The sequence below is a fragment of the Pelmatolapia mariae genome, linkage group LG15, assembly GCF_036321145.2.
Source record: "Pelmatolapia mariae isolate MD_Pm_ZW linkage group LG15, Pm_UMD_F_2, whole genome shotgun sequence".
Taxonomy (NCBI): Eukaryota; Metazoa; Chordata; class Actinopteri; order Cichliformes; family Cichlidae; genus Pelmatolapia; species Pelmatolapia mariae.
This window is the reverse complement of record NC_086240.1, coordinates 16,417,349-16,437,512: the sequence shown is the minus strand read 5'-3', so window position 1 is coordinate 16,437,512 and position 20,164 is coordinate 16,417,349. Positions and strand designations below refer to the sequence as shown.

At 39.5% G+C, this 20,164-nt stretch overlaps 1 protein-coding gene across 8 annotated transcripts in view; it reads left to right on the top strand.

Annotated features, from left to right (window-relative positions):
* gphnb (gephyrin b) overlaps positions 1–18,361 on the top strand; it is a 116,537-nt gene extending 98,176 nt beyond the window's left edge. For 3 of the 8 annotated variants that reach the window (XM_063496493.1, XM_063496495.1, XM_063496494.1), the window contains 14 exons: positions 2,265–2,307; positions 3,234–3,371; positions 6,660–6,752; positions 9,481–9,536; positions 10,073–10,192; positions 11,499–11,557; positions 11,873–12,026; positions 13,843–13,964; positions 14,141–14,228; positions 14,424–14,497; positions 14,632–14,699; positions 14,821–14,924; positions 16,324–16,420; positions 16,909–18,360. In XM_063496493.1, the coding sequence (XP_063352563.1) occupies positions 2,265–2,307; positions 3,234–3,371; positions 6,660–6,752; positions 9,481–9,536; positions 10,073–10,192; positions 11,499–11,557; positions 11,873–12,026; positions 13,843–13,964; positions 14,141–14,228; positions 14,424–14,497; positions 14,632–14,699; positions 14,821–14,924; positions 16,324–16,420; positions 16,909–17,042 (1,350 nt within the window). In that variant the 3' untranslated portion in view covers positions 17,043–18,360. Of the gene's footprint in view, positions 1–2,264; positions 2,308–3,233; positions 3,372–6,659; positions 6,753–9,480; positions 9,537–10,072; positions 10,193–11,498; positions 11,558–11,872; positions 12,027–13,842; positions 13,965–14,140; positions 14,229–14,423; positions 14,498–14,631; positions 14,700–14,820; positions 14,925–16,323; positions 16,421–16,908 lie in introns of all 8 variants that reach the window. The other 5 variants (XM_063496492.1, XM_063496490.1, XM_063496491.1 and 2 more) reach the window with 4 other exon arrangements.
* The last annotated feature ends 1,803 nt before the right edge of the window (positions 18,362–20,164 follow it).

Below are 20,164 nucleotides of genomic sequence, written 5' to 3'. Positions count from 1 at the left end.
CCGTGGGTGTTTTGGTTCTCCATACACAGCACACTGCCCACACCCAACTTTTATGATAACCACGGGTCATAGAAGTTACTGAGCTGCAGCGACAAACGAAGGGAGGACTTCCAGAGCCCAGAGGGATCGAAAGACATGTTAGCGCAGACAGATAATGACTGCCAGAGTACAATCAGCTATGTCAGTTGACAAATCTGAATATTAAGGTTGAAAGACAGCCAGACTAACGAGCAGGCGAGAAGACAAAGGGAGAGCCAAAACCAAAGAAGTGGACAACACTGGCACAAATCCCATACTTTCACTCCAGTGTATCCAACCGGACCTCTATTTGTGTATGTGTCTAAAGAATAATTACTTTCTGATTATGTGCCAAACTAGCTTAACAAAGTGCCTCCTGTGATTCTTCTTCCCTTATTTATCGTTCCCTAAGGCTGAGTTTCCCAAAAGCATGCTTATTACTGCAAGCCAGCATCTTCCTTTTTAAAGGTGCGCTACAACATTTTAACATAAAAGCATCAAAGCGTTGCTTGATTTCCAGAAATACAGCTAAAAGAGACAGGAGGCTAGAGCAGTAGCATGTCCATGGATCGGTGCTGCTTGGCATCACATCTCTTTTCTTTCACTAGCAGCTAGTCTTGGACTAAATTACTACATGTAAAGCAGAATAAAGGTGCTTAAAACTGGGAACAAAACTGTGTTCCAGACACACACTACATTCCTTTTGGCATGTAATGTGTTTACAGTTGAGAAGTTTCATTGTTTTAACTCAAAATGTCAGCAAACATGACAATTTTCTAAAACGTTACTGTCTTGCACAAAAGAAGGCAGGAAGTATTGATAATTGACCGTCTTCTACCATTTTCTACCACTTCTCCTGATCTGGGTGGCAGGGGACAACAGTCTAGACAGAGATGCCCAGACTTCCCTCTCCTGGTCACTGTCTCCATCCTCCATCAGCTCTTCCTGGAGATCGCCAAAGCTTTCTCAAGCCCTTTAGGAGACATTTTTACTGACGATTGGAAGTAAAACTTGAGAATTGTCCTAAAATTGTATTTGAGAAACAGAAAGCATTTTTTGTTTTATTTTGGGTTCAGTACTGATGTTGCCATCCAAATAATTTCCAACAGGTTGATTTCCTATAGCACAAAAACAATAACCAACCATAGACTGTAAATAAAAGATCTTTGAAATGGACAGCTAATAGAAATAATGGGGCAGCTCCTCTAGTTGGAAAGAAAAGTCTGATTATCCTGAAGTCCACTGGACAATTACCCTGCTTCTTTTTTTCTTGAGTTTACAGACTTTCACGTTACATTATTATTAAATACAACATCTTCTTTTTATCTTTTATATAAAGTCTGTATAACAAACTTTGATTGAAACAGTAATGTTTAAAATTTAAATTTCTCACCCATACTGTGCGCATTTACTATGTTGTATAGAACAGGGGCACAGCAATAGCCTTTTTCAACATGTTTAACAACTCCAAAAATCCAGAGAGGCCACTCAAGCAGGAAGACAGAAGTCAATGGGAAATGTAAATGCAATTATTGCTAATTTTGGCAACACTGATTATACATAAAGAAGTTAAAAGAGTTTTATAGGAATATTATAAGCTCCACATCCCTTCTCTGAACCATGGACAGCACCTGAGCTCCAGCCTCAGGTTGTTTTTGGGAAACTCAGCCCAGTTTTAACCCGCTCTGCTCTCCTCCCCACCTTGCCATAGATCACGGGTAGCGTTCAAACGCAGCATCAGCAATTTCCAGAGAAATCTGAACCATCTTGCGCCACATCTGAACAGCCACTATCGTAACTCAGCACTACATTTCCACTACATTTGGTGTTACACTGTAGCACAGTTAAAACATCTTGTGATACAATATTGTCACTCTGTATGTTGCTGCCTTTGTCCGTATATTCTTTAAAGTGCTTTAATTATAGTGTGACATGTCAGTGCATTTATCAGTGTGACAACCACCTGTGATATGATGATGTAGTGTACCGTAAGTGATCATAATGGTCATGGGGGAGATGTAACCATCTCCCAGCAGCAGGACAAAGTGCACAGTGTAGTGTGACACAAGCTCTTGCCAGTGCTTCTGACTGTTGTATAAACAGCTTGTCATTTCAAGCATGTGAAAAGAGCAGCTTGGTTTATCTCAAATTACCACCACCTCTGCTCTCTCTCTCTCTCTCTTTCCTTTTCTCTTTCCTTTTGCCCTTTCTTGTCTTTCGTTCCCAATCACCCTCTCCATCCCCAGGTGCAGTCACGATGCAGCAGCAAAGAAAATATCCTAAGATCAAGTAAGCACCAACTTTCACGTTTCACATCTGCACGTCACAGAGTGTGCCCTCTAACACTCAGATAGATTTTAAGTGTGTGTGTGTGTGTGTGGCTTCTGTGTTGCAATTTGCATGTCCCTGTGTGTTTGTGATGTTTTGCCAGAGGTTGTTAAGCCTCATGTTAAGCATCAGAATATGCTGTGGAAGCATAAGTGTATGTTTAAAGGAGAGAAATTGGGTCAAGGGAAATCAAAGCACAGCGTCTATTCTTCGCTGTGAGGCAGAGGGAGAGCGAGGCAGAGAGAGATAAAGAGAGAAAGAAAGAGAGAGCAGATTACACATTAGTTACACCTTGCTTTGTTCCTTTTACCTTTGGAATTATTAGAGAGGTATTATTAGGCCAACATGGCTGCTATCGAGCACCTCTGTCATCCAGCTGCGTTTCACAGGAACAAACAAACAGGACTGTTTTTTGCCAATCCCTCCTCATGGCATTCAAATAGCACATATATGCCTACATGCAGCAAAAATAAGTCGTCTTAATCCAGTTTTCTTATCATGGTGTGAAGACATATTAGATGATATATCCTTTTTTTTATAATGATCATTTGTGCATTTTAACTGTATGTCATGTAGACTCTGGACTTAGCTGCAAACCCAGAGTGCTCGGTTCGGTTTGAGATTTTAAAATTTTTTGTCTCAGGAGACAGTTGAGTTGTTCAGTTCCCTGCTTTTAGAGCCACGTAGATGCCTGCTGCCTTAGGAGTGAATCCCAGTAGAGTTCTCACTCTTCTCCTTCCTTATCTTCCAGTCTTCCTCTTTCAAAGTGTCTAAATAAAAATAAATACTTTTTCTCTTTTTTTTTTAATTGTTCAAATTTAACATGGAGAATTAAACCTGATTTTGTGGATTTTATGACTACATCTGTATGTTTCACATCGTCTCAGGTCACAGTGCTGTGGACATCACCAAGGTGGCCCGGAGGCACCGTATGTCCCCCTTCCCCCTAACCTCCATGGACAAGGCCTTCATCACTGTGCTAGAGATGACTGCAGTCCTGGGCACTGAGATCATCAACTACAGAGGTGAGGAGGAGAGATAGGTGGTTACCCTTTAAAGCCTGTAGCCATGCTGCTACAGAAGAGCTCCTAGTTTGTAAGTCTTTCCTTTTTTTGCATCTCCAGCTCATATAGATGCTGGGATGTTGTGGTGGTACTCCTTTCTGATTGCTAAGTACACATGACAGCATTTAAACACCACCTGTTCACAACCAGACACCTCACTTAATCAGCAGTTCCTGTACGCAGGCCATGCTGTCAGTCACACAGACTCAGATTGTCTTTGCTACAAGGTCAAATGCAGAACAAACAAATGACTTGCATGTGTTGTTTGACTTCCCACAGCTTGTGAGACACTTTATACAGACAATGGATCCCATTTTTTGCTCACCTGATCCATTTGTTTGTTTATTCATTTATTAACATGTACCAGGTGGGAGTTTCGTTTAGAGCTTCTTTTATTTCTCTGTAACCGACAGTGACATGCACGTGATTGTAGCTTTATTCCTTAGCCATAAGAGTGCTACTGTGTTTCCATCAGAGTACATTTCAGCTAAACAGAACTGAATTCTACAAAAGCAAAAATTATCAGAATTGTGGCCCCAATATTATGTCAAAAGAAGAGTGAAACTAATGTTTTTGTTACTTGAGGCATTTGAAATTGAGATCACAACACATCAAGAGACAAATTGAGGCTGAAGCTAGCTTTTGCTTCATGGGTGTATGGGTCTATATATAACTTTTGTGTAGCAAATAGCTAAAGCCAGTCATTTTCAAAGTTGATAGTATGCCAGGATTATTTACAGCTCATTTCCGCTGCCCCCAAGTGGTCAAAATAGTAACATTTTTTAATGCAGTTGCAAAACTAATTCCTGTTCATATAATTCTCAGTTTCTGTCATGACATTTGTATGTACACATTAGCATTAGTGCTTGTGTGTTCATGTCGCTGTATGAGTTAACTGTAGCAGTATTTTTGCATTGTGTGCTTACAAGTCTAAACAGACATCCAGATTCTAAGGTACAAACTTGCAAGACAAGTAAGTTTAGCACCTGAGGGTCTTGTCATCCTTCTGGCAGAGTGGCTTAAGTGCCAGCGGAGGATGACACAGAGTCAAGCTGAGGGCTGGAGGGGAAAACACAGTCTTTAATTCATCTGTAGAAACTGTAGCAAAGACTGGCGGCAATAATGGCCTGCAGCGCACATGACTTCTAGATCAATGATGGTAGCAGGAGCACTTTCGTTTTCCAGGTATAAAATGATGTTTCATGTTATGGAAGAGGGGACTGGATTGCAGGATTTGCAAGAGCACAGCTGGGAGGCGGACAGTTGAGTAAGGAAGAGAGAATGGGGGGATTTGAGAGATGAAATATTTAGACAGTCAACAGCTGGAGCAGCTCCCCTGCTGGATTTAGAATAGTGTGTGCGTGTTTGCTAATGGATGTGTATTCTGCATTTTTGCATATAGTGAGTATTGAATTAGAGGTATCTAGCGCTGATTTTATTGTTATAATTGGTTACTACATATTTCTACGGAAGCTATTACTGGAGGAATAGTATAAATTAATACTAGATCCCTGTTTATCTTTCTTATTGTATCATAGAGACATTTGCTGTGATTCAGTACTTAAATATGAAGTTCTTGACAGTTTAATACTTAATGCTAAACAGTCTAAAACACTTTAAAGGAATAGTTTGAAATGCTTACTCTCTTTCACGCCCGGAATTAGACAGAAATATTTATCTGCATGTGAATTATGAAGCCCTAACTATCTGGAGGTTAACTTAGCCCAGCAATTGAAACAGGGAGAAAAACAACATGCTCGGTTACACTTGGTTGGTTTTAAACACAGAGACCTTCAGATTTTTTACTTCAGAGCAGTTTTAGTTTAGTCCGCCCTTGTTTTCAGGCTAAACGCTGGGCTAACCTCACTGGCTTTAAATGTACTTTTCTGCAAAGGCATGAGAGTGAGTCATTTCATCGAGTTTTAGTTAAGAAAGTGAGCGCATTTGTCAAAACAACAAAACAAAAAATTCATTCAGTTCCTCCCTATTTTCCTGTCCTAATAACCAGTGTTATTGTTCTTAAATAGGGCTAGTTCTTAAGCAGAAATAGTAGACATTAAAAGATTTAGTAAACCTGTTTTGTTTTTTGTGTTTTTTACTTTATTTTTCAGATACGTCATAATTAGCTCACACTACTTTTTAAATTACTGACGTAAACATTTGCATTTCAACTGAATGAGACATTATTTTAACCACATCTGCTTTTATGAGTTTAAACTGATACACTTCAACAGACGAGGTGGTGTGAGGTTCAATCTTATTGGACTCAGAAACTCTGGGAACTGCTGGCTTAGACTGGTGTCCAGAACGTCTTACAATAAGAGTTTTTCTTTTTGAAAAGCACCTTATCAAACGTGCACTTTTCTGCTGCAACAAGACATCACCTCTGTTCTATTATTAGTCACAGCTCAGCTTCAGCACATGGTTTTAACAAGCTTTTCAGTTCCAGCTTGCGTGTAAAAATACACCAATTTAAATACTGTTAATATAGAGAAAAGATGGGAGGATTTGGACACGAGCATGTGTGCTTTTATCCATGATGGAGATGCATTATGTACAGCAGCTCAGTATTCCTGTCATCTGCATGTGTGTGGGTGTCTGTATGCACATGCATATTTTTTTCCCCTTAAACTCGTTGATATCAAAGCTTAGATCTTCATATTAACACCCACATAATCACAGCATGAAGGCTCAGCTATATATAGGCACACAGCAGCTTAAGGTATTTTAGTGCCTGGATTTTTTTTTTCTCCCTCCACCCACTCTCCCTTCTGACTTCTATGTCTTTCTTTCCTTCCTTTACTTTCTCTGAGCCATTGTCTCAGTGAAGAGGCTCTGTTCTTCCTCCCTGACATTTTTTAAGTTGTCTGGCTGGTGGAAATACTAAAGAAATTTGCACATGAACATTTGCAAGCCCCCACTTGCGGTGTGCAAATCGGTAAACTGAAGTAAAATAGCGCAGTGTGTAAGTACATGTCCGTGTGTGCAGGTCAGGTGGTGAGTCATTCAGAGAGATGCTGATGCATGGTGTCACACTATGGCTCTCTTTAAAACATGCACACACACACACAGACGCACACACACACACCTCCAGCTCAAACATTTCTCTGTATCTTCATCAGATGCACTGTTTCACGCTCTATGCCTCTGTCTCTCTTTCTCTCTCTAACTTTTGCTCTCTCCTTCCACCGATCTTCAACCAGCCTCTCCACCTCTCTTCACACTCATGTTCTTCCTCTTCTTCTACAGATGGGATGGGTCGAGTCCTGGCTCAGGACGTTTACGCCAAAGACAACCTGCCACCCTTCCCTGCTTCTGTCAAGGACGGTTATGCTGTGAGAGGTAGGTAACATCGGTTACGGCAGGTGATGCAAATTGAATAATATCCTCTCATTCTTGTCTTTGCCACATTTTGTTGCCCATCCATCTGACATCCTTTCAGTATTTAGTACTTTGGATCTTAGCCTCAGTTTATCAAAAATGTACATAAGTGTAAATGTTGCAAAGGTTATACTGTTATTTATGTTATATAGCCCTTGTTATGCTCAAATGACACATCTTGACTAATAATCAAACACATTTATGTTTGTTTTTAGTTGTTTACTGGTCCTTTTTTACCTCTTGTTATTGCCATGAGGGCAATGAGACAGTAGGCCTGCTTAACCAGATGTTCGTAAGTGCAAACTCTGCATGGTTATATGTAATTATTAAATGGAAACCATTTATAAAATTACATTTTATAAAGTCACAAGAAAACATAAACACTAACTGAAACAATACTGTTACAAACCTTACCTAAAAAAATCCTAAATATTCAGGAAATGTCTCTAGTTTTGTTTTTTTGATTAAATTTATATACACCTTATATACGCCTCATTATAATTGTTATTATATATAAAAAATATCAAAAATTATTGAAAATTAGGCTAATAAAAGCTAAAATTGCATTCTAATGATAAAAACACTCCATGAGACTAACTGAAACTAAATGGAAATAAAATATTCATTTAAAAATTAAAACTAAAGAAAAATTCAAAATGTATTGATTCTGCTTTGCCGATCTAGTTAAACAAAAGTAACATAAAGAATTGGATCACTTCAAAAGCAATATATATGCTTAAAAATAGTGCTGTCAGCGTTAATCTCGTTAAAATGACGTTGACGCCATAACTAACGCGTTAACGAGCTAACCGCGCTAACGCGTTGACACCGTGCAGCCCCACGCACGGGGTGATCCGCGCTAACTCACTAACGGAGATTTGCTGCGTTAATGCAGTTATGCCGTTAACGTCATTTTAACGAGATTAATGCTGACAGCACTATTAAAAAGTTGATGGACTGAAACTGAAGCAAGTACAAACCTGAAAAGGTGTGCAACCTTTTAAATAGTGTAAATAGATTGCACACTATTTTGAGGAAATACTGTGCACTCACACTTCCTTCCTCACATGGCGGATTGTGATTCATTCCCGTTAGGCACTGCTGCAGAATTTTTTCAACTGTTCCCAGCATATTTATAAGGTATAGTGGAGACAAAGTTTTAATAGTGAAATCAGACAATTATGAAATAAGAAAACTAATCAAGGTTACTTCTTGAATTCTACCTCACGTTGACGCAGCTGTACGTGCCTGTCATGTCATCTTATTGGTAAAGTCACTGCTGTGTAACAGAGCAGCGATGCTGCAGAAGGACTAACTGTTTCTGTCCCAGTGAGATCACAGTAGGACACCGGAGCAGGAAAGAACTGCTTGTGGGACAATGTAAAGGCTTTTTCTGTCGGTGTGATTGAACGGTGATCCTTTCAATTATTGTACATAAACGAGGCTGTCCTCCACAGCTACCAGGTGGCAAGAGATAATTCTCAAATGGTGAAGGGTTTACCTTTGTTCAGACATCCGACTCTCAGAGTTTCATCCTTATGGCTGTTAGAACTCCTTTCTAATGTTTTTCTAGGTGAGATTCAGAAGACGTTGGTTGAGATTTTCTGTCAGTATTTTAAATGAAGGGAGTCCTGTAAAGCACTGAGGGCTCTGTTAACCTGAAGAACAGGGTGACAACTCGCTGACTTCAGGCAGCTCAAAACCTCCTGTACATAACATCTGCTGTTGGTTCTTACTGAACGAGTAGGAGGAGAAGAATACCACAAATCTCTCAGGATTTTCTGCATCTGTCCTAAGGGCCTGTTGCCTGCTAAAGGATACGTGTATTTTTTAGAAATTATAGTGCTTAAAATATGGGTCTGAAAGGAGTCTGTTGTCTAGAGCTTGAATTTTTCCTTTTACCAAAGTGTAGCTTCTGCCTTTTATTGTCACTGGAAGTCATAAAAAGCACCAAGAAGCTGACAAATTAGCCTTGGTTAACATCCAAAAAGTGATCAGGGAAGTCCTGGGTTATGCTACGTGTGTAGTGTGAACAGGTAAAAATGCAGTAGATGTTAATACTAAGAACTGCATTGGTATGAAGCAGAGTTAGGTGAGGGGAGATGCTCCATAAAAACCCATAAAAACTTATATTTCCATCATGGCTCTCAGGTTTTTCCCAAAAATGTGAAAAACCTCTTCATGTCAAAACAGGTTTTTGATGTCATCAATGGGATTTTTTAAACTTTCTGCACTAAAGAGAATGGCAGATTCACCCGGCAAGGACATTTTTAATGTCAAAGGATGCAGTATATCCATGTTCAAAGAGCATCTTGTGATGACTTTCGTTCCTCTTTCTGTGTGTTTGTTAATTGATAAAGAGGGATGCTAAAAATGATTCTTGATTTCTCAATTTTTGCGTTTGCTCTGGTCGCTTACAGTATTTGGCTGCAGTAACAATAAGGGTTGGGCTGTGCAAAGGCTATCAGACTGATTTTTGATTAAATCTGTAAAAATCTGCTTGCCCTGGTAGTACTGTTTGTGTCTATTTTGGAGATGTTTAACAAACTTTTTCCCCCAGATCTTGTTTTTATCATTTCCCACTGTATTTCACCAAAAGAAATGACTCAGCTCAATACACATTCCCACACACCCACAGGTTTTCACCTGCACTTGTGTGTAATGCTGTTCAATCTTTCTTTTATTCTAGCGGCTGACGGCCCAGGCGACCGCTTCATCATTGGAGAGTCCCAAGCTGGAGAGCAGGTTTGTGTCCACGCTGACACCTCTGCAAGCACACAAAGACACCCTCACTCACACAGTCGGTCTCACACAAACACCCACACAAGCTGGATATGAAAATAAAGTACTTCACTTTTGCCCTTCACCTTATACCTTGACCAGCCTGTAATTGCACATCAGTGTGTTCCCTTAGCAGGTGATGAAAAGCCCTTCACACCAAAGCATGGCCAAAAAGTCAAAGTGTAAACACATGAGATCACTGAGACAAAAGTAAGCCTGACAGATTTTGGACAACCCCTCACATCTCCTCTCAAACAGCATCACCACACATTCAAGCATCTGTTTCCTATTTGCCTTTATACGCTCTTAAAATTTCAATTATGATGTACATAAAGTCAGTTTTCTGTTTTATTGTATAGATTACTTCAGTCACAAGCAGTCAGTCATTTATTCCATAACACCTATGGGTTAAATGTTAACCCAGTGTTTGAAATTTGACATGATATTGTTTGTCCTTTCCGGTATCTTTGACTTATGTTTACCTTTCTGTGTTTGCACAGCCCACCCAGACAGTGATGCCTGGCCAAGTGATGAGGGTGACGACGGGTGCCCCTATACCCTGTGGGGCAGACGCTGTAGTCCAGGTGGAAGATACCGAGCTCCTCCGCGAATCAGAAGACGTGAGTGTGAAGTTTCACTCTAAATGAAGGACAGTCAGAATCAGAATGTTAAAAGGCCTTAGTATGCTCATTTCCAGCTTCATATTTTGAATCTAAAACTACTCAGTTTTCCATGAATCATAGTTTTAAAAAATAATAATTATTATTATATACTGGCCTTTGATGCAGTGTCTGGGTTCATCTACTGTCTGAACAAGATTGTTAAGTGCATGTCTCTTTAAAGCCTGAGGCCTGCTTTCTTTTAATTGGTTGCCTCTCACCTGGCTATTGCAAGCAATGCCTACTACATGTAAGCACCAATTCCACACCACAGACACAGCTAAGGACACACCTGGCCATAAAAGGAAATCCATCCCAAGCTGATGTCAGCTTGGTCAAGAGAAGAAAAACATTAGAAGCCGAACATCCATGGCACTCTCAAGCCCAAGCTTTTGTCTCACTTCCTTTTTACATGCCAGTATCTTTATTAAAAATTCAGCTATGTTTATTATAACCATCCTATAAGGTTGTCTTTAACCCAAACCTGTGAAAGGTTTCATTTAATTCAGTTCAGTTTTATTCATATAGTGCCAAATTACAACAGCAGTAACCTCAAATCACTTTATGTTGTAAGGTAAAGACAAGAAAACCCTAACGATCAGCTGACCCCCATGACCAAGCACTTGGCGACAGTCGGAAGGAAAAACTCAATTTTAACGGGAAGAAAGCTCCAGGAGAACCATGCTCAGGCAGTCTGGTTCAGGCAGTGATCGGTTGGGATTCTCTCTGTGTACTGCAACTGCTTCCCAAATTCCAAATACATGAATGCTAGGTTAATTGTCTATGTGTTGGAGCTGCAAGAGACTGGTGACATGTCCACTATGTGCCCGTCACCCTGTGACATCTGGGATGGGCTCCAGTCATGGACAATTTCAAGCTCTCAAATTTGGGGGATAGCAGTTTGGGGATAGCCCCTTCCTGTTTCAACATGACTGCAGACCAAAGCAGTTCATAAAGACAGTAAACAAATTTGGTGTGGAAGAACTTTACTGGCCAGCACAGAGTCATGACCTCAACCCGACAGACCACCTTTGGGATCAATTAGAGCGGAGACTGTGAGCCAGGTCTTCTCATCCAAACACTGTCTGACATCACAAATGTGCATCTAGGAGGAATGGTCAAAAATTCCCATAAACAAACCTATGAAAAGCCCTCCCAGAAGAGTTGAAGCTTCTTATAGCTGCAAACAGTGGATCAGCATAATATACTGAAAGCATCATCTGTTGCTGACCCATCCTGTTCAATGTGATGAATGTTTGTCCGGTAGGGGACGGAGGAGCTGGAGGTACGAATCCTAGTACAAGCTCGCCCAGGGCAGGACATCAGGTTAGTCCATGACTGAGATGTTTGTTATGTATTATACTTATCAAATACTGTAAGGCTGGAAGACACTGTTGGGAGTTAAGTTGAAAAAATTAATCCAAGGTATAGTGCACCACTACTACTGCCTTTATTATAATTCTGTCTGTCTGCATGTTTTTTAAGATTATTGTTCTTTATTTAACATTATAATAATGATGAAGACTGAAAGAAAACAGATGCTTAGAACACATTTCATGTCTTTACCAGAACATCTATGCTGAATGTAGCAGTACCCTTTTTCTTGCAGGCTTTAAATGTTTAGTGCTTATCTCTTCATAGGCCTATCGGTCACGACATCAAGCGTGGCGAGTGCGTGCTGGCAAAGGGCACCCATATGGGCCCATCTGAAATTGGCCTCCTGGCCACTGTTGGAGTTACAGAGGTGGAGGTCCAGAAATTCCCTGTGGTGGCCGTCATGTCCACAGGAAATGAGGTAAAGGTTAAGAAAATCTTAGTTTTTGTTGTGGTGAATTATGCCTCTCATGCGTGCTATTTCTGTATTTGCTGAAATGGTTCCACTTTGGCTGTGAAAGGTACAACAGTATGCCTTTTTTTCCTAACAACACACCTCGTTCATATTTATGCACAATCACCATTGTTTGCTTTGGCTGGCGACAACAGAACATCATTTAGAAGTGAATGTGCAGTCAGCTGTTTCATATGTGCTTTCAGTTGTGAAGAACGCGTTTATCTGTGACCAGGTGGTTTTGTTTAAACAGTAGAGTCAGATTTGTGCATTTTCTGTGTGACTAATGCGCAGTTTAAATTTCATGGGGTGCATGAATATGCATAGCTCTCCATTTTCAGGGCCGTGCAGACCCATATTTAAACTTTATCACCTGTTTGTTAGCATATTTCACTCATCTGCCGTCTTATGAAGTAGAGGATTAGATGCAGCTACATTTTATTCATGAGCACTTATTTTGGTGGCAGTGGACAAAAAAAATCCATGATATCCTTTTAGCATGTTGTGATTCAAAGATTTTAAGATACAACTAGACTTCTGTACCTCTTCAGTGTTCCAGTTTCAGATATTACAAAACCTAACCGATGACGGCAGACTTTGGCTAATTGTAGCTCTTTTCCAACCTGATCAGGTGATGTGCTATAAAGAGTGTCATGGTACCACATGGAAGTAAGATGTGGTGGCACCGTCAGTTAAGCATAGCGCTTTTATAACATGAAGCTGAAAGTCAGACTGCATGAACCACATGCATATGCCTGTGCTCATCTCATGGGAAGGACTAAGAAGAGGAGAGGGGCAATGGAAAAGCAGTTTTTTTGTCTTTGTGATATTTCCAATACTTGAGGTATAACAATTGATAAATGACTTAAAAAAATTTATTTCAGTAGAGTCCAATGACTCTAAGATATTGGCTGATAGTAGCTTTTTGGCGATATATCGGTGTCTGCATTGATAACAGCCAATAAATTAGCATTTAAAGAGTAAAGAATAAGATGAAAGAAACCCCATTCAACCATGTTCTGAGTGTTGACATTGCATAGTTTGTTCACCAGAGGAAACTCTGCAAGCACCAGGTGGTTAACAACATGGTGACAGGTGGGTTTGTAATACAAGAAGAAGAGTCAGGCGGATCGTAAAAATAATTGTGCGATTAAAATGTTTATTTTTAAAAAGCATTTTCATATTATTTTTGTAAAGAGTCTTATATAATTACACATAGTAAATGTTAGGGAAATCTGTCTGTTGCAACATTGTGTATATCAGATTTTTAAATCACCAAATATTAGTTTTGGTCTTTAAAAATGTGTCAGTTATGTTCTACTGTTTAGTCTAAAAATGTGACAAAATGCTGACATGAGCCCCTCACAAGTTCCCAGAGGCCAAGCTGACATCTTTAAAGTGCATTGGTTTAGATGACACTAACTATAGCACGGACAACAGATGGGTGTTGCTAATTTGAAACTTCAGAAAGTGTCTTTTTCTCAGTTTTAAAGTATTATTTTATGCAGCATTTTTAACTCAAGGGTAATAGAACCAAAGCAGATTTATTCAGTACAGAGAGCATGTTAAATATAGTAACTACATGACTGGGTACAAAAAGAAAAAGTTTGCATAAGGATTATAATATTGTCTCATCTTCCAGCAGAATAATTATTTCTTTACTTACCAGACCTCATTGCAAATCAAAAAGATGCAGAACGATTTATTTAATGATTTTCACAACTAATAATAAAAGACTGCCATCAAATAGGAGTTTCTAACATGTGATTTGTTTGGGCGATAGCTTCTGAACCCAGAAGATGACCTCCATCCTGGAAAGATCAGGGACAGCAATCGCTCCACCCTGTTGGCCACAATTCAGGAACATGGCTACCCCACTATCAATCTGGGCATCGTGGGAGACAAGTATGCCGTCAGATCTTGCCTCTGCCACAGTTCCCTTTAGCTATGCTTTTGTCCTTTTAATAAGCCCTGTGTACTTATCCAAAGATAGGCCAGTTTTCTCATTTTCTGTGATTTCTCTGTCCTGGGTGTCGCGGGGGGTTGACATTTGTATGTATATGTTTGTCTGTGCCCTGCAGCCCCGATGACCTTCTCAACGCTCTGAATGAAGGCATCAGCCGTGCTGATGTCATCATCACCTCAGGAGGAGTGTCTATGGGAGAGAAGGTACAGTGGCAGAAAGTCTAGTGGTAGAGTTGTGTTGTACTGACACCATGTGGTAGCTTATAGCCAGACAGCTGAGCTTCACAGTTCGTTTGAGTTCATTATTTTTTGAAACACATTTTTTGGAGTACTTATTCTTCATGTCTGTTGAGTATTCTTAAGGTTTTTAATTTTCTTTCTTTCTAACATCATTTTTAGGACTACCTTAAGCAGGTGCTGGATATCGATCTTCATGCTCAGATCCATTTTGGTCGTGTGTTCATGAAACCAGGGTAAGAAAAGGAATCCGCTTCAAAAGTGCTTCACAAACAATACATACAAATGACATGCAGAAGGAGTCATGTGGTATAAAATGACAACCAGTGGAGAATTTAGAAATTATGCTTGTTTTTGTCTTTTTTTCCAGTCTCCCAACAACATTTGCCACGTTGGACATAGACGGTGCTCGCAAACTAATCTTTGCCCTCCCAGGTAGTGTGTGAAGTTGAGAGAAAGAGTGATTCACTCCGCTGTTTGCGCAGAGATGTTACTCACATATTTTCCCCCCTCGCTTTCTCTCCTCGCCCTCCTCTCTCTGTCCCCCCGTCTGTCCTAGGAAATCCCGTGTCTGCTGTTGTCACCTGTAATCTTTTTGTCATCCCTGCCTTGAGAAAGATGCAGGGTATTTTGGACCCCAGGCCCACCATCATCAAAGCGAGGGTAGGACACACAGGGCAACCGGGACATCCTGACTTCATCGCGTTCCCAAGTGCAAAAAGTGTCCTTTGCTCCTGTGAGGGATGATTCAAAGTCGCTGTTGTAACAAATAGGCTTTAAGAGTGTCGATGCAATCAGCTGCAACAGAGAGAATATATAATATATGGGGACATTTACAGTTATGTTTATACGTAAAAAACAGGGTGTATTATTGCAGCCCGTTGCAGCCGAATCCGTGATTTGATATAATTTTCATCATCTGCTTGATACATATTTATGACCACAGTGTTTTGCTCTGATTTGGCAGAGGAACCAATCACGGCCCACACTGACCTGAAGGCCTGCTCCCCGGTCATGAATATTCATAACTGTAGAGTGAGAAAATCATATCACGATAATACACAGCGAGCACACACAGCCTATGTCCCCAACTACCATCATGGAGTGAGCAATCTGGTCCCCTGCCATTATGGGTGCTATTCAGGGTGCAGTGTTACATCATTTGCTGTTATAAAGCAGTTAGAAATCAACTTGAACACATTACTGCCACTTAGGGGTGCAAATGATGGCCTTCGCCAGATGTAGCCAGACAATTTCCCAAAGCAGATGGCATCAGACACAGGTCAGATAATACTCTGAGAAAATGTTTCCTTTTGCCAGCAAACTTAGATAATCTTTGAACTAATGTATTTGCCCTATTTAAAATGTGTTTGGCAGAATTTTACCCAACTTGCTTACGTTTTGTGACAGTTCAGATCTCGATTTTTTCCATTAGAAGATTTGTGTGTGTACATGTGTGTGTTTAGCCTATAGACTGTATATAAAAGATGGCTGTGGCTCTGAAGATGACTGCACTCTGTTTTTTAGAAGAGGCCATATTTGGACGAGCCTGGTTTTTTCACTTCTGCTAGGCTTTAAATTATAGCCCTGTTGGAATTCACTTGGTATAGCTAGGCCATCTATTGTGTGGCATTCAAGAGCGAGGAAGATTGTTTATTATTCAACTTCTGGGACTTGGTTGAAAATTAAAAGACATGCTAAATAAACCTGAAGTGTGACTGAGTCCAAAAGCTTGTCCAGACCAGAGTACACGGGAAAGTCGGAAATAAAGTCATGCATGTTCTAGCTTGTGGCTTTCATCAGCATCTTTAGCATTTCGTAATCAGTGTACGTGAACATCTGAACTCAAGCAAGACTCCTGTTGTGACTTTTGTCTTTGTGGTTCCAGGTAACAGTAACATGAGAGCCAGATGGATTCCAAGAAATTGTCTGAAAGCAAATTTTGCATTTTTTTCTCCACTACATTGGGTGTATCCTCTTCAATTTCATACTTCAAGCACAGTGGTGATTAAAAAAGGGTGATGCAGCATTAGAATTTATGTTGTGTGTTTCTTCACTCTAGTTGTCTTGTGATGTGAAGCTGGACCCTCGCCCTGAATACCACCGCTGCATTTTGACATGGCATCACCAGGAGCCTCTGCCGTGGGCACAGAGCACAGGTACAAAACCGGCATCTGTGGGGGGAAAATAACATTTGAGCACAATGATAAAATAACACTCATAGGTGTGGTTAGTTTTATAGTGATTTACAAAAATTGTGTTGTTTTTTAAACATAAGTGCAATCATTTAAGAGCACCTTAAATTATCAGGACTGACAAGACTGGCAGCAGTTTCTTAGACGAGTTTGAAGATGAGCATTTCGATTCCCAGTCATGTAAACATGTGATCATTTTGGCCGTTTGGTATTCATCAAAGTGGAAATAATAAAGAGACTTATCAAAATCTCTATATGGAACACAGAGCAGAAGTAGACATGAATCCATACTAGGCTCGCCTCAGGGTTTCTTTGGTTTACTGCAGTTGAAACTACTTCAAATACATGGTTTCTGTAGTTTTTGAATACTAGCCAGTTTGGCAGTGGAAAAAATAAAAGCTGCTCTTTTTAACAGCAATTATTTTGTTCCCTCATCATCTTTTCTGATGCAGGGAACCAGGTGAACAGCAGACTGATGAGCATGCGCAGTGCTAACGGGCTCCTGATGCTACCTCCGAAAACAGAGCAATACGTGGAGCTGCACAAGGGCGAGGTGGTCGACGTTATGGTCATCGGCCGGCTATGATGTCATAATGGAGGGACGGAGAAACGGCGTCACATAGCGAGGGAATGGGTGGTTCACGGTGCATGTCCACATATCATTGACTATTCTGTAATATGCAACGGCACAGCTAGTTTTTATTGATTTGGATAACGTTGAGGTATAGTCAACATCTTGATCACAACCTAGATACATATGAAAAAACTAATTTAAAAAGATTATAGTATTTCAAACAAAGAAAATATAACTTTTAATGAAAAAAATCTAATTATAAAAAGAGATTTATTCTGTAATATATTATTATGATTATTCTTATTATTATTATCATTATTCTTATTATTATCATTATTATATTAAGGCAACTTTGTTCCTTTCATTGCAATTGCTTTGTGTGTTCAATGCTAGACCTTATCTATAGCAGTAGCATTTTAATAGACAGCTGTAGGTGCCTGCCAGGACAAAAAAAAGAAAAAAAAAAGAAAATTATTATTTTCTCATCTTTAGTGGAAAAAAAAATACTCTGTTTTATGAAAATAAAGAAAACACCGAGGAAGGCTCCAGATTCCCCACGGTGCTCAGCTAAGAGGAAGAGGGGGGGCACATAAAGGCCACTTCCTCTTTGGAGTGCCCATCAAGGTGACACTTCTGTTTTTCTCTCATTAGTATGCATCATAATGGCTTCACAAAGAGCTTTGCTTGTTGTTTATCTTGTGAGTCTTGTTTATGTGCGCAGTGCCAAATGCCTGGGCAAGGAAGAGGCGGTGTCGGGGAGGGTGGGGAGGGGGGTGGGCACACCCCAGTCGGCCCAGGACCCTAAAGCTTCCTTATATTCATGGTGACCGGGTGTAAACTCCGTCCCAAACCCCACCACGGGCGAGCTGAACCTGGGAAAAATAATCTTTTATTTGATCAACTATTTAAGAAAAAAAAATGAAAGAAAAGAAACAGCTTCTTTAAGTGCTGACAGCCTTTTTAACCAACTTCACAAAAAATGTACAGAAAAAAATAAGAATCATATTGTACAGATATATGTGACCAGCACTCCTAAGGAAATTATTAAGCAATGAGGAGACATTGAACAACGCTGTACTATAACATTTTCTGTAATGAAATGAAACTGATGAAAGAGACTACGATAATAAAAATCCTTGATCATTATGTAAAAAAAACAAGTTCTTGTTGGGTTTCCTTTTTTTTTTTTAAATAAAATATATCTAATGAAAAAGCAGTGAATTTCTTCATTGGGGCTAAAAGTAGCGTGAAGGTTAGAGGAGTGTATGAATGAATCAAGAGTTTACCGGCCTTAACAATCACTGATCATAACAAGAGGGACTCAGTGAATACAGTTATTAAATGTGGATTTGACTAAATGTTCAAGAAAAATCACAATTTCTGTTTAAAAATTAAAAAGTGGTGATTCATTTTTTTGGTTTGTGACTTTTAACTTAAAAAAAAACAAACATTTTAAGGTCCAAAGATTTTCAGCTTTCCACTATTTTACAGTTTTTCTATCCCTTTATTATTCTCATCCTCCTTAGGAGTAGCATGTAAAGTTGTTAAAACTAGGGTCTGTTTTTTAATACTGAACTAATGTAGTTTTATTTATATGAGTTTGAATGGACATTGCTGTGCAAAATTTATGAGTCATTGCTCATTTCTTAAGATTTTACTTCCAAGGAGCCAGACGTCTTGTAGTGGTCTTGACCAATAGTTCAGGCTTCAGGCTTTCTGAGGGGCTTTCAAAGTCTTTCTTCGGACACTGGCTGATTTTTCCTTCCTTAAGCCACTTAACTCTGACCTGTAAATCTGAATATCACACCTAACTCAAGAGATGAACCAGTGTTGTGGCTACACATATCAGAAAACTTATCAAGGAACCAATTTTAAATTGTATCTTTAGGCACGTAGTTACTAGCAGCCTGTCACAAGAAAAAATTTATTTATTCCCATTTCTTTACTTGAATCTACAAAAAAATGACATAAAGAATAGGGAAAAAAAATCTAGCACATAACCTGAGAGAAGCATGTAGACCTTCAGTGTATCCATCTGCTGTTCACTATCCATCTTGTCTTGAGGTCTTGTATGATGCATAACTGGATAGTCAGTCATGGCTTGGTTTACCCAAAGCCCAGACCTCAAAATTATTGAAGCAATATGGGATCATCTCAACAGAGAACAGAACAAAAGGCACCGAAATTCTAAAAGAGAGGTTTGAATGTCCTTCAAGAAGCCTGGAAAACTATTCCTGAAGACTACTTAAAGAAATTATAAGAGAGCTTGCCGATCTGAGTGGATACTAATGGAAAAGGGACTTAAGAGAGGCTGTGGTGAGAAATAAAAGTGATCATACCAAATATTGAAGTCAAGCTCATTAGAATTATACCAACTTGGTTTTGCCTCATATACTGCATTTCCATGTATGTTTGTGCATGTTTCAATAAATCACTGCATCTGTTTCCCATTTTCTTAGCATATATAGACAAAAAGAGAGATGGCTTGAGATTTTTGCACAGTTTAACAGTTTTTACACTGTTAATTTTTTTATTCATGTTTGTGGTTACTTTTTTAGTACTTCTTTTACTTACTGCTCCGTAGATAAAAATGAAAAAATCAGTTGCATTGGAAGAGCCTAGGAGGTTTTAACTGTCTATCTTTCTAGGGAAGCTAAGTATTTAAGAATTGGGAACTGGCAGAAGGGAGCCTAACGAGGAAAAGAGGTTAAGCACAAAAGTGTCAGAAAGGATTAACCAAATAGAAAGTACAGCTAGAAAAGGCAGCTCCTGGCTTCAGTGGAGATATTTCTTAGGCAGCTTGAGATTAGACAGTTTCTCTTCTTCTCAGCAAGGTAAAATGACAGTAGATCCAATTAGCTTGCAATGAATAATAGTACTGTGACAAGAACTTAGTTAAAGTCATCAATGTGGATGTGCGTAAAATGTGTTGAATGTAAGAGGATAAGAGTGAAGATGACGGCAGGAAATAATGGCGCTTTCTTCATACCCTCAAGTGCAATGACTGTGTTTATTCATTAGAAGATATACATGAGTGTCTAGTTTTTGTAAATACATTCAACTAAATTAGGCCATTTAGATTAAAAAAGACAAATGAAAGGGCTCATGATCAGTCAAAGCCTCTCTGAAGATAT